General features: G+C 39.3%; 1 protein-coding gene across 3 annotated transcripts in view; it reads left to right on the forward strand.

Moving 5' to 3' along the window:
- slc12a5a (solute carrier family 12 member 5a) overlaps nt 1-12,968 on the forward strand; it is a 215,841-nt gene extending 202,873 nt beyond the window's left edge. For 2 of the 3 annotated variants that reach the window (XM_038270252.1, XM_038270254.1), the window contains exons 18-26: nt 1,932-2,127; nt 5,194-5,363; nt 5,581-5,712; nt 6,127-6,234; nt 7,865-7,990; nt 8,530-8,756; nt 8,914-8,928; nt 9,110-9,243; nt 12,154-12,968. In XM_038270252.1, the coding sequence (XP_038126180.1) occupies nt 1,932-2,127; nt 5,194-5,363; nt 5,581-5,712; nt 6,127-6,234; nt 7,865-7,990; nt 8,530-8,756; nt 8,914-8,928; nt 9,110-9,243; nt 12,154-12,245 (1,200 nt within the window). In that variant the 3' untranslated portion in view covers nt 12,246-12,968. The remainder of the gene's footprint in view (nt 1-1,931; nt 2,128-5,193; nt 5,364-5,580; nt 5,713-6,126; nt 6,235-7,864; nt 7,991-8,529; nt 8,757-8,913; nt 8,929-9,109; nt 9,244-12,153) is intronic. The other variant, XM_038270253.1, reaches the window with a different exon arrangement.
- The last annotated feature ends 1,601 nt before the right edge of the window (nt 12,969-14,569 follow it).

The raw sequence follows: 14,569 nt of genomic DNA on the forward strand, positions 1-14,569 counted from the left end.
CTTAAAGGTTCAGCCTTCTGGGGTCACTGTAGCCACAAAGGAGGCGTTGTTACAGTGACAGATGATGGCGAGAGAAAGAGAACCTCTGCGCATGTAAACATGTTTGGACTGTCAGGAATAAATATAGCAGAATATTATTACAAGGGAAAATTACATCAGTATGGCTGGCTCAACGTAATGCAGCTGGAACCAAATCTGTAAGAAATGAAAGCACAATGGAAAAAAAACATGTCTGAACTTTAATATTTTAACATGTTTATAAAAGACTGAACTGATTATTAAAAGCCAACAGAGAAAAGAACACCCAACAGTATGCCAGCCTAGTTTGCGTCTTCAGCAATCTTTCTAGTCATTCCTTTAGAACTCCACATAGAGCACAGCTATATTTTATTAGATTGTTATGGGCCTAACTTGGTTTGTAAAATTTTAGGTAAAGCGAATGTTGTGAAGAGTTGGTGGAGGTAAATCCTGCCGCTTAGAGCAGTGATTCCCAACCAGGGGTATGTGTACCCCTAGTGTTCTGCAAGTGCATTGCAAGGGGTGCATGAAAATATTTTACTTCTTAGGTAGTAAAATGAAATAAGGCTGGGATCTGTTCTACTTTGTGAGGATCCAATTGAAATATTAAACAAGCTTTTATCAAACGAAAAGTACGTTTTTCTTTTATGTTTGAGTTCACCTTCAGCTTTTACACACATCCAAACCAAGCCGAGGAACACACTGGATGTAGAGAACAGCCTAGTATCAGTTGTTTTTTCCACACCTGAGGTATAGCAGCTCATCAAAGCAGCTCAGGTGTTTTGATGAAAACAAAGTAAAACTAATTAAGTCAATCTGACTGTAATTTTTGTTCTGTATTTTTTTTTCTTCAGATTTATCAAGTGTAAATTTGATCATAAGGAAGTTACTCAGAAGAGCTCCCGTTTTATACAGGTTTACAGGTTTATAATAGGATTTTATTTTGTATTTATTTTAATTCCTTACTAACTTCCAGGCAACATGTTTAAAATGAAATGCTCAAGCTAAAAGATTAAGTAAAATATTTTTTTTACAAGCAGTTATTGAACATTTCACTTTTGGATAATCATCAATACTTCTGACTGAGAGGGGTAATCATGATAAGAAAAAATGATTTATTAATAATCACTTCCTCCATCTCCAAGGCCTATAAACTTTGAACTTTTCTTTAAAGGCCACTCTCAAACTGCCACTAATATACGCAAATTGCTCATTGAAATGGGGCCGACCAAACCTTGTTGATCACCCACAAAACAGTCACTTTTTGCACATGCAAATATGTTTTTTTAGCCAATGCAATTTAGCCTTTTGTTTTTGAATTTTTCAAGATCAGACTTGTAAAATGTAAACATAAAAATCAGTAATATTAATTAAAAGAATATATTATTTATATGTTTGGTTATTGTAGTGGGAAAAAGGTATTCAACTATTCAGCCCAGTAAAATAAACGGAGATCGATGGATTTCACTCAGTCTGCACTTTATTTTTATATCTTTGCAAAGAGAGAACAGTTCAACCCTGGTAATCAGCCCTGCTGTGCCTGGGCAGGGTTTATTCCCCCTTACTTACAATAATGGAACATTTTTAGAGTCTAACCAAATGACAGACACTTTGGTGGAACAGTAACATGTTATGAATAAACCTTGAAAAAGAATCTGGTTTGTTATGGGAAGAAGGTAGGTCTGGTCTATAAACACCCTCACACAGGGGAATCGTGTGGCAATGCAGGTGAAACAGGCTGAGTGAAAACTTTTATAGTGAGTAAATAGGATAAATTTATATATGAAAAAAGAGAAACTAAATTTTCTGACCACAGTTATCTAGCTACAGTCTGCTTATATGGGACTGCAGTCAGTAATATTCTGTAGAGGTTTATAATTGACAGGTTTTTTTTTTTTTTTTTTTATTTCCAGGCACTGCGCAAATTAATGGAGACTGAGAAGGTGAAGGGCTTCTGTCAGGTGACTGTATCCTCAAACCTCCGGGATGCTTCATCCCATCTGCTGCAGGCCAGCGGACTGGGAGGCCTGAAACACAACGCTGTGCTGGTCTCCTGGCCACGGAACTGGAAGCAAGGAGACGAGCACCAGAAATGGAGGAACTTTGTTGGTACGCCTTAAAGAAGTACAAAACGCTTAACTGGACTGATGATATTTCCCTGTAAGCTGGTGGAAACACACTAAAAGATGCTACTCTTCAAGTTAAAACAGCAAGGCTGAAGTTCCTCCAATTTAGAAACTGATTTAGGTAGTAAGAATACAGCTTCTGTTGAATCTGTACCCTGATTGAAATAAATACACAGTTTTAAATATGAAAAACTTTAATAGATAATTATTGATTATTTAGAACTAGTCATTATTTTTTGCTTCTTTCATAAGACTATATAGTTTAAATTACTGCTACACTTTTACAGGATCCTTTGGGATAAACAAAGTATTTTTTAAATTGAAATGATCTGGATTGAGTTTAGTTGTGTTTAATTGATTTTAATTGAACTGAATAGAATTCACCTGAAACAAACTTCCTAGAAAAGAAAGACATCTACAATCACCTGATACATTATCAAGCTGGGTCTTACCCTCTTTTGAACTCTTAAATTCCTGTGGTGCAGTTTCAGCCGGGTTTAAAAATGATTCCGCTGTGGTTTGGTCCATATGGACATAATGCTATTATGCAGTTACTGCAGATTTGTCTGCCGCACATCTATAATGCAATTCTCTCACATCCCAAAGGTGCTGTATAAGACGGATAGGTGGTGACTGTAGAGCGCATTAGGGTACAGTCAGGCTATTGTTATGTTCATGGCACCAGTGGGAGATTGTCGGGATTTATTTGACAGGGAAACATTTTTCCAATCTGTTATTTTTGAAGGTTAGTGAGTCTGTTTAAGGTGTGGTAAGGTGGGTGTGGTTCTTAACTGACCATAGTTACACTTGCCATGGTCCTCTGCTTCAAATTCAATGCTTTTCAAAAAGTTGAACCACAGTAGTCTGCCTTTTATTCTCTGACTTCTAGAACTATCATTTTTATCCACCTCTTTCCTGGATATATTCTGTATTTCTGACCATAATCTGTAAACCTCACAGATGGTTGTCAGTAAAAACGAAAGCAATCTCTAACATTCTTGGACCGGACAATCTAGCATAAAGAGTCATCCAACATTCATTCATTCTCTTCAAACACATTTTTCCTTATTTTGTTACTTAGTTTGAATTCTGTCACCTTTTTTTTATTTTGTCATACTTAGCTGGTTAAATTAATTGAATTTTATAAAAAGGCATAAAAAATCAAAATACACACCTCTTTTGTCAGTTAGGATTACCAAAATTATATAAAAAAGCGGTATTTTTTTAGGCCATTTCCACTCGACAGCTCACCGGTCCATCAAAGGGAAACACAGAGAAAAACACACATGCAGGTACACTGATTTAGAGGAAACAATCACCATAGGTTTGGATTTTTGATGTGGCTTTAAAACTGATTTTTTTAAATGCTCATGGGTCATCACCATTTAGAAATTCATTTATTTCAAAGCTATTCTTTTATGATTTCTAAATATTTTTCTCTAATTCTCTTTCTTCATAAATCCATTTATCTTATGAAGCAGTTCAGCAATCAGGTGTTAAAAACACCCCATACTTTATGATTAAAATAGTGTTCTGTGACTTGCATGCTTCTCCCTATTTCCCAAAAATGTCCTTAAAGTCATTACTCCTAAGCACTACAATTTTAGTCTCATCAGACCACAAGACATGCCTCAGTGAAGGACTCATTGTCCTTTTAAATAATGAGGCTTTATTTAAAAGCTTTCGTCAGCATCTTCACAAGTTCTTTACTTTAGTTCGGGGGACACGTATTTTACACAGAAAAACAGTCATCGCTGGGACACAGGGCCATTTATCTTTACTAAACAATATGATAGGTGAACATCCTCAGGCCATACTTGGCTTATTTCTGCAAACACAACAAAATCAATGTGTTTGCAGTTTTATCTTAAATGCATCCACAGGTGTGACTCCATCTAACCCACACACCAAAAACTGGTTGAAAAGACATTGTAAAGACTACATGATTTATGTCCAAATGACGTCTATGTTGGGTTGAAATGTAAAAGGTGAAAAGCTGTAATTTTCAGATCGCTGACAAGACATTGATAACTGGGTTTGCAGCGTCTTTTTATTATTGAACTAAATTGGGACAAAATCAGACGAAGCAAACAAAGCCCAGTTTTCAACAATGATTTTTTTGACTAAATCAAGACTGACCGAACAGATTTAGACTGAAAACCACTGTCTAAACTTTAGACTCTAAAGGACGTGTGGTGTTTGGGGGGAACTCAAAAATTGATAACATGCCCCTACTAACAGAGACTTTTAAAGTCATAAGATTATCTGTAGGCTTCCCAAAATGATTTCGAAGGTATAGTAATGAAAATTATTTAAAATTCTGACTTTAAAATAATTTAATACAAAAACAATCTTTGAAAAAACCCTCTCTCGTATTTTCTATAATTTACACAATGTAATTATGTTTTATAATCCTAACCAGCTTAGGTAATATTTGGCCTGATTTAATGTCAGGTAGTGGGAAAAAATGAGTAACACTTATTTGAATTAAATTTATGCAAATATCTGTTTTCTACGACGGAGTATTAGGGCCAGGCTACAGATTGTTGTTACGAGAATAAAGTTGTAACAAGATACAAGTTATATTTTATGACAACTCTTACAAGAACCACTGTATTCCGTAAAATGAGGAATGTCGAGCATCATGTGAAGTTATACTTTGGTTCTGGTTTGACAAATAAGGAAATCTTTTAGCACCAGCATTGAATTGGGCGGTTTGTCAAAGTGGATTCAGGTTGTTGTTTGGTGGAGCTGGTCGGCTGTCATCTGCTGGTCGGAACTTGAAGTTTTCTTTCTGAAATGGGTTTTTGTAGGATGACTTCATTCTCGTAATATGAGGACAATATTCTCGTAAGGTTATGAATTTATTCTCGTAATATAACGACTTCATTCTCGTAATGTTATGACTTTATTCTCAAAATTGAAAAAATCTCTAGCCTGGCCCTAATACTCCATTGTAGTTTTTCTGTAAAGCAGAAATACATTTAAATGAGACAAGGAAACTAGAGAAAAACAACTCATGCATTTCCCTTGTTTCCCTTTTTTATAGAGCTGGTCAGAGAGACTACCATTGCCCAGCTCGCTCTACTGGTACCAAAGAACATTGCAGCCTTTCCATCCAATGGTGAACGCTTCACAGAGGGTCACATTGACGTATGGTGGATCGTCCACGATGGAGGCATGTTGATGCTGCTGCCCTTCCTTCTCCGTCAACATAAGGTACTGGATGATATTACCACCTAGGTAAAGATAAAACAAAAAAGCTATTTGAGAATTCTGGCAAATTCCAAGTTCCTACAAATTGTATAAAGATTTTCAGGATCTCTAATCTGCATTTATAACCAAACAAAATGTAGCATTAGCATGTATGTTTTACTGTAGAAATCAAAAGTTTTTTGATGCTCTAAAATGGAAAACCATGTTGTGTGATCTTTAGGTCTGGAGGAAGTGCAAGATGCGCATCTTTACCGTAGCCCAGATGGATGACAACAGCATTCAGATGAAAAAGGACCTGACTACATTCTTGTATCACCTCCGCATTGATGCTATGGTAGAAGTCGTTGAAATGGTGAGTTTTCTTAAAGTTGGTACCGCACAGATGTGGAAGTAAAACTACATGCATCGAAGAACCTTCAGAAGCACTTTAATGTCAGAACCGCTCAGCCAGGAAAATAATCAGGCAATGCTTCAGGCTCGGCCAGTTGTCTCAGTAAACATAGCTGTTTTTCCTGAAAAAAAAACATATGCTTTTTATTATTGGCCAAATGCATTTTAATTGCACAGCATGTTTTAGACATTCCCTGATACCATTAAATATTTACATTTTAGGAAGAACCAACACGATTCCACTCCCTAACTCTTCACTTCTACTTTTCTCCAAGAATGTCTACAAACATCGGGCAATACCTGTTTCTAAAATGTAAAAAAATAGATAAATAAAACTCAGTAAGAGTGAAAATATATATGTATATTTTTCCCTTAGCATGACAGCGATATTTCAGCGTACACATACGAGAAGACTCTTGTGATGGAACAACGTTCGCAGATGCTAAAACAGATCAACCTTACCAAGACAGAGCGGGAGAGGGAGGTAAGCAAGTTTGTTTGATCAAAGTTCTGTTTTTAGAAGCCCACAGAGATGCACACATTAACTTGACAAGACTTGACAAGCCGACCCGGCTTTGCTTGACTTGATTTGAATTAACATGACACACAGCACCCTCCGGACAGAAGCAGATCTTGTGTTAAATCGGAGCAGTGGGTCACCATATTTATCCTCTCTATCAGGGAGTTGACAACAGCCACAACAACAAGTGCTCTGATGTTGTGTTTGACAGCATGACAATGTTTTGACAGAGGTGGGAAAATAAAATCTTCAGGTCTCAGATGTACTCTTTAAAATTACGCCTGATATACATTTACTGGGAAAATAAGGTTTCAGAGATTGTCAATATAGGACTAGTAAAGACTTGGTACACCTTTTCTGCTTCAAAAGAATTTGGAGGAGAAACTAAACCAGGGACAAAGTTGTTGGTAATCCAAAAACAAAAAGGAAAAACAAGGAAACAATGGTCATAGAAATAACTTGAATCTGACCAAAAACACAATTAATACAAATTATATTAAGATGAATAAAGGAAAATCAGAAATTACTTTTCAACAATGCTTTAACAGAATGATGTTAATAAATAAACTCATAAAAAAAGCCTAAAAAAATTATGATACCACTAAAAAAGACTGAAAATAATGTGACTGAAGTGACATGTTAAATCAAGGCATGTCCATTAATTAGCATCACAGTTCTAATTCCACAATTCAACAATGGTTTAACCAGTCAGTGGGCTTATATATAGGGTTACATGTTACTGTGCTGAAACTGAAACCATCAGTTCTCCTCCAGACTTCATTCCCATCATAGGGTGAGCGAGAAGGTGAGTGTGATGGATCCTCCCTGCGTTCACTACCATGCATTATGCATAAGTTAGGCTGTCGTTGGACATAAGTTCTGGGCTCGTTAGGAATATGCTATGTATACGCCCAAAATTGAAAAAATACATAGAACATTCAGCGTATGCCAGCATTTTAGGAGATTCTGGGATGTCGGGCATACGCTGACTATATCGGCAAGGTGTGACAGGGCCCTAAAAAGGTTAAAGGGGTTTAAATGCTTTCTTTTTATTTTAACCAACGAGATTGTTTCGATAAATGAGAAGAGTATTGATACGTTTGAGCATAATATAAAGTAAAATGCAAGGAGATTCCAACCTCATACCAGCTAGGATAGTCAGGCGCACTGATGAAGTAGGGATCCTTTGATTGGCCCCATTTACCTTATAGTCATTGACTATGAACTCCTCTGTTTACCAATTTTAAAGCCAAATGTGAGGTTTTATGCTCACCAGCTGATTCCAAAAACAGCTAATCTAAAAACAAAGTGTCTGTAAACAGAATAAATCCAGACGCTACCATGTGGGGACTCATATAACCAAATGCCTGCAGATCTAAATGAATTCAAAAATGTAGTAGATTGCATCGGTCCACAAAAGGTCTCTACAGCAATAAACAACTAATAAGGTCATCCAGAAACAAGCTGTTAGATATTATACATGTAATGAAACGCAGTTGTGTGGTGCACCTCATTAGTGTAATAATGAAAACAAAGGAAAAGGGCATCTCCATTTATCACACCTCTTTTCTGTCTTTTATTTGTTTCTTCACAGATCCAGAGCATCACTGACTCGTCCCGTGGATCCATCCGCCGTAAGAACCCGGCCGCTGTGACCACCCAGCTGAGCGTGACCGAGGAACCGCCCGCCACCAGCAAAGAGGAGAAGCCTGAAGAGGAGGTGGGATCTGTTTTAACCAGGGAGCTTGTCTGACTTGGTTTTAGAGTCACATTCACCTGTGTGGTCACAGAAACTCAAGTGGGAAAACCACTAATCCTTTGTACAACATCATGAATAGAATAGTAAAAAGGAAACACAGATAAAAGCATTTGTTTATTATCAATAATGTAAAGTTGCAGGTACTATAGACTTAATGCCAGGAGCATGATTAAGCAAACAAGAATAACCTGACATTTTGGTTCATTACATCAGTGGAAATGCTTTGTTTTCTTTTAATCTGATCTAATATTTATCCCAGACACCCTTTTTTATTTTATAAAGAGCCTGCATGCTCCAACAAACAGGTAATGAACTGAATAACAATAAACAAACCTTTTTAATCCTCTTTCTCCTTCCTATTCTATCCTTCCTAACACTGTTGCTTTCTGTAACTTTACCTGCATTCCAACATTTCCACTTCTACCATGGCTCTGTCGAATTTCCATATTTTAACGTGTACATAAATCCACATCCCTCCTCTTTTTCCTCCCGTCTTATAGTCAAAGTCTTCCCCTGTGTCCCCCCCTCCTCAGGTCCAGCTCATCCATGACAACACCACCCCAGCCAGCCCTGCCACCCCGTCCACCACACTGACGCCTGCCGAGGAGGCACAGAGTCCCGGGGAGCAGATCCAGAGGACCTGGACGGAGAAGTGTGACAGAGAGGCAGCCAAGCCTCGTGGAGGGACCACACAAGAGGACATCAAAGACATCTTCAACATGAAGCCGTGAGTGCTCTGCAATGCTCAACCAACTATTAGTGTCAGCGAACCCTTTCATGTAGTTTTATTTAGAAAGCATTCCCAAAGAGTTCTCCTTGGACACCTGTTGAGTTTGTTTTTGAGTGCAATCAACTTTTTTATTTCTCTTCTCGTGATGCTGCAGAGAGTGGGAGAACCTGTAAGTACTGAAGTCCACGTGATCCTCATTTCATCAACCCACCTCTCATACTGATCAAGTCAGGCAAATGATAAGATGAGGATGTTATGGAAATAAGTGTGAATGTGCATTTGTCATCACCTCTGAGCATCCCATGATTCATTTTCAGTTTGGTTTCCTCTCACACTATGTCTCCTCTTAGGAACCAGTCTAACTTGAGGCGTATGCACACAGCGCTCCGGCTGAATGAAGTCATTCTTAAGAAGTCCTCAGAGGCCAAACTAGTCCTCCTGAACATGCCAGGGCCACCCAAGAACCGGACAGGTGACGAGAACTGTATCCTTTATTGGGCAGAACCAAAGGAGACTCCAACACGGGTCTCTAAAGTGAAACCTGAGACCATTTCATCGCCCCTGATTATAACACAAGAAGTGGAGCCAATTTGGGTACTTTAATAATTAGATCAAAAAGAATTACTGGTGTTTTAACAAACCTTGAAAACCTATATTAACCTTTTTTTATTCAGATTGATATGGGGCGACCAACAACCAGTTACTTTTACTCCACAGATTCAGGTGGATTCAGTAATAGAACATCTAGGCTACACTAGCAGGAAACAGTCAACTTCAGATACTGGCCATTTCTCAATATGTGTACTTATGCATTCTCATGTGCTTGTATGCTCGTGAAAGATCATCAGCCTCAGCCCCAGCACTGCTCCAACTCACAAGAACACAAGACCGAGAAGGGACAAAGTCCCCGGATGTTGTTTTTGCCCCTCCCTCTTTACTGAGTATGCGTCAGAGCAGACTTTTCTGTCTTTAAGATTCACAGCCGTCCCCCAGCATGCACCGCAGCACCAGCAGCTTCCAGTGAAGTGCTAACAGAGCTCAAAGTAGTGAGTTAAAATTAATCTTTCCTGTTTTTGTTGTTCTATATAAGTACGCTTTAAAGTCATTTGAAGCGAGAGCATCATACTTTTAAGCTTCAATATATGACCCATTTACTGATTTAGTGCGTAAGTTTAAAAAAAGGTTCTGATATTGAAAGGACTTTGTATCACGACTCAGAACAGAGGACCCAGTATTCAAGGCAAGACTGGCGGTGGGATTATTAAAGGCACACTATGCAACATTTTTCAGTTAATTAATGTGTTCCATAACGTTATGGATGATTAAATGATTCATTTCAGGTTGAACAAAGGTATTCTCGGCCGCCCTGGTGGTCTGTGGGGGAAATACTGCACTTGCAACTGCAGGAGCACCGACCCGCACCCACAGGCTCAGAAGTCTCACGAGAGTCAGTCTTGCTTTACGGCGAGAACTGCTACACCCCCCAGTTAAAAGCATTCTCGTTGCTAGCACAGTGGTGATCTTTGCGCAGTTATGCTACGTTCACATCGGACGCAGCAAAATCGCGTCTGCTGCTTCATTTTTGCTGCTTGTACCTGTTAGTTCTGACGCGCGGCTGAAGCAGCTTTGCTGCTCCGGCTGCGCGGTGCAAAAGTATGTCTGACGCGCGTTGGGCGGAGCTACTCTATCCTTTCTCTGCCTTGCAGCTATATTTGCTGTGATCAGTGGGAATAAAGTAGTTTTAATATGTGTTTAAATGAGAAAATACACCTGAAAACATAATCGGTGCCGTCAGTTCATTCAGATTATTATCCTGCCTTCAATATTTTTTCTGTCGGAGCCGCTCAGACCCCCACATACCAGCGGTGCGCCGACAGTAGGGATCCCTTCATCAGCAGCCTCTGGCCGGGTCGCCTCCTCGCGGTTCACCGCGGCAGCTGGTAGGTGTTTTTCATCTAAATAATCCAAACTGCATATTCTGCCGGCAGATTTCTGCATTTTAAGTTAATTTAGGCATCAATAAACTGTTTAAGAGGAGTGATCATCAGCGCTGTGTCTCTCTCCATGCGTTAAACGCGCCCGACGCGCTGCTTCAGCTGCTCAGACGCGCTGCGCCTGCTGCTCAAAACGCGCCGCGGGACCTTTTGCTGCGCCTTGACGCGCGTCAACCATTGACTTTGCATGTAAACTCGCTGCTTCTGTCACGCCAGCTGCGGTGTGAACGCAGCATTAGTCATTCGTTGCGTTCGCCTGTCTGCTAAGCTCAAAACAACCGCGCCTGGCTTGACGGAGAAACCAGGAGAACAGCTGTGCATATTTATGACAGAGCACTTTTACTTTCGCCCTCTGGGGGGAGCCTCGCTGGAAAATCAACACCGGTTGCATAGTGTACCTTTAAAAAAGTGTTTATTATAAATCAACAGATCTCCAGTAGCAGCAGCTAGGGTGTCTAAGGCAGGTGACCACGATAAGCTGATGGAGGATGATTATGAATGTGTTAGTCACTAACCTAGATTAACAGTTTAGTCCGTGCCCAGAGAACAAGGTAGGATCCAGCCGCTGGGCTGCCAACAAGATGCGGCGGGCACCGCCCTGAGTGTCCCAGATGCTGCAGCTCCGGAAAACTAGTAATAGTCCAAAGACAGGTCAGGCAAACCGATCAGAACAAGAACAGCCAGGTTTAGAGATCCAGGAGTCTGAAGCCAGGTCAGACAAAAAAAAAAAAAATCAGAGCAGGAACAGGCAGGCTCAGTGGTTGAGAGGCAGACAAGGAAATCAGAAACACTAAGGTAACGCTGGCCCACTCTCTCCACCGGCTCCAGAGTATTAATCTAGCCTGATGACTGTTAGTAGGCAGCTTAAATAGAGACAGGAGCTTCTAGTTTGTTGAGACAGCTTCTATTTGAATGATTTCTTTATTCTACCGCTGTGGCAGAAGTCAGATCTGAATGTTACTGAAATTGATCTGTTTGGGTAAGTTATAGTCATTCATAAATTAACAAAAGGAAGCCATTTGATAATGGAGAATATAATTTAAATAAAACACTTTTATTCTTTACTGTCATCATTGTTATATCTGTCATCATATTAAACATGGGTTGGGACTACAGTATGAACATTTTTAGAACTCTTATCGAGCGGAGCCCCTTTATCTCTTGTTAGTGTACTTTAGACCATGACAAAAATCCATCCTATTTCTCTTTATACAGAATGCATGTTTTTTCTAACAGTTTCTCTGGGCCAATAAGGTCAAGTTTTCAAACAAATTTACATGTTAAAATTTAGATGTTGAAACATTAATCCGCAAAAGATTTGGAATAAGATACAATTACATAAAGCCACTTCTGGAAAAGACCATTTCTCTCTAGTTACATCTTTAACTGTGCCCTAACAGACATGGAGTTCCTTGAGGTCCTTACCGAAGGTCTAAACAGGGTCCTTCTGGTCCGTGGAGGCGGCCGTGAGGTCATCACCATCTATTCCTGAAAGAGCAGCCCCCTCCCCTGCTCTATAATCCCCTCCCTCTGTCCCATCTCTGCCGTACTCTCACCTCTTCATCAGTACGGCTTCATTATGAGGTTCTGTTTGTTTCTGTGCTGTAGTGCTCTCACCACCAACAAATAGCCCCGCTCAGCTTCAGCGCCTCTCCCTCTGCCCTATCCACATCAGACAAGTGAATCCAGAACCTTCCTAATGCAAACTCAATAGAAAAATTTAACCTTTCTCGACTGGTTGAAATCCTGTTATAATCCACCGTAACTCAGTCGGGATGAGGTGTTGGTGAGTGTGGGTTCTTCGCTGAAGTGTGAAAACCGCTGCATGTATAAGTCTTATTGTTTCAATCTCTGTGTTTTTCTATTCTTTTTGGTTTTTGTAAACACAAGAGTGGGACAGGCATGGCCTCTGAACGGCACAAACGTTATCTGGCCAAAATGGGCCTGACTGTAGGATTAGATCTCTTTAGTTCCCTTGTGGAGGATGTACTTTCCCCGCAGGCTGTTGTCTCGGGTGTGAGTTTTCATGATGGACTCTGCAGTCACAGTGAGGACCGCCGGCTGGAGGACAAAGGAGAGTACGGCTGGGAAGGATGAACTATGAAACTCACCTTAACCCAAGAGACTGAAAAGTGGGTCTACTCTGCAGTCTTATCTTTAACCTGCTCACTCTTTGGCATGACATACTCAACCACTGTGTATTTTGTTACTGTAGTCACTCTGCCCCCCCCCCCCCCCCCCCTTCTTCCTTCTTATTTCTAAGTGGCTCTTTATCTCTTAGGCCACTGTTTGTGCCAAAAACAACAACAAATACTAAATCCAAGGCTAGTTTGTTGAGATTGACACGTAATTAAACTGTGAATAGTCTCCTAGCAGAAGGCTGGGGTGCCAGCAAAGTGGGGAGATGGTTACAAACCCCCCCTCCACCACCACCACCCAGAGGAGGAGGTTATTGTCTCCAGCACCTCTCGGCCCCGTGTGTGATCCACTGTAAATAATGTACAAGCTCTGATGCGTTTAGTATGAGTGTAGTATTTTTGTGACTAACTGAAAAGCTTCTAAGTGGAGAGAAAAGCCTCCTTCACTTAGAAAGGTCGCTGAAAAATGCAGTTTTAAAAATATATATATATATATTTATTTATTTTATTGTATCTATTTATCGGCTCCCATCATTATGGTAAAAGTTATGGCAAACGAAAGCACCTGCACTCTTCACCACTGTGCGACAAGCGAGATTTTGATGCTTTAAAAAAAAAAAAATCACTAAATGTTATTTTTTCATCTAAAGAAAATATTTGTCACTTTGATTGTCAGAGATATATCATCCGTTTTGCCAAATTTTCATACATTAATGTGCCAAATTAAAGTATCTTTCAGCGAGATAGTGAAGATAAATATATCTAATTCCACTAAATCGGAACAAAGTTTGCTAAAAACAAGTGAAAACACAATAATAAAGATGCTATGATTTGAAAGTGGCCCTATAGACGATTAAAGAATGAATGTTCAGCCATAGAAAATGAAACAAAACAGAAACATCCACTCAATTCAAGCTAGAAATGGTGGACATCTATTGGATAGTTCTCCATAGGACCTGATTAAAATAAAAACGGGAGGACAATGGTTTCTGTAACTTTAAAATTCACTTTGTCCACAAGTATGAACTCTATGCAGTAGATCTTCCAGTCAGATTTTATATCCCTAAAATTAGTGAAGATTTGAGCCACTTTAGCCACCACTGAATGACTCGAGAGAAAATTAGAAAAAGTGCATTTTGGCAGGAATGTGCAATATAGTCGCGAATCTGGACTCACGTGATCATGTTATTTATTTTTTTACACGATATTTTGTATATGTAGATGTCGTATGTCTCGTACAATCCAGAATCATCTCACTCTGACCAAGGACTTCTGTCACTTTACTTTTATTATTCCCGTTTCTTTTCTTAAAAGAAAATATTTTTGGTCATTTGCACTTGTAGAAGTATAAATATAAATTCGTATGTATACATAGTATAAATATATATATATGAATATATATAAATAAATATATATATAGTATAGGGGAGCAAAACAAATTAGATTATAGAACTATTTAAAAAATGTTATTTAACGTTTTTAGTGTTGCTTGAATGTCTGATCATATGTTGTGAATGCTGCTAGTATCTATAGATTTATTTGTACTGTAAATAGAGATGAAACAACTCTAAAGACGACGTGAAAAAGGGTATAGACATACATATCAGTGCTGCTGGTGGTTATCGTACAACACAAGGCCGTACCTGTATACTTTTGGCCTGTGACCTCTGGACAGGGT

Source organism: Cyprinodon tularosa, unplaced genomic scaffold, assembly GCF_016077235.1.
Source record: "Cyprinodon tularosa strain WSP-4 unplaced genomic scaffold, ASM1607723v1 ctg759, whole genome shotgun sequence".
Lineage (NCBI taxonomy): Eukaryota > Metazoa > Chordata > Actinopteri > Cyprinodontiformes > Cyprinodontidae > Cyprinodon > Cyprinodon tularosa.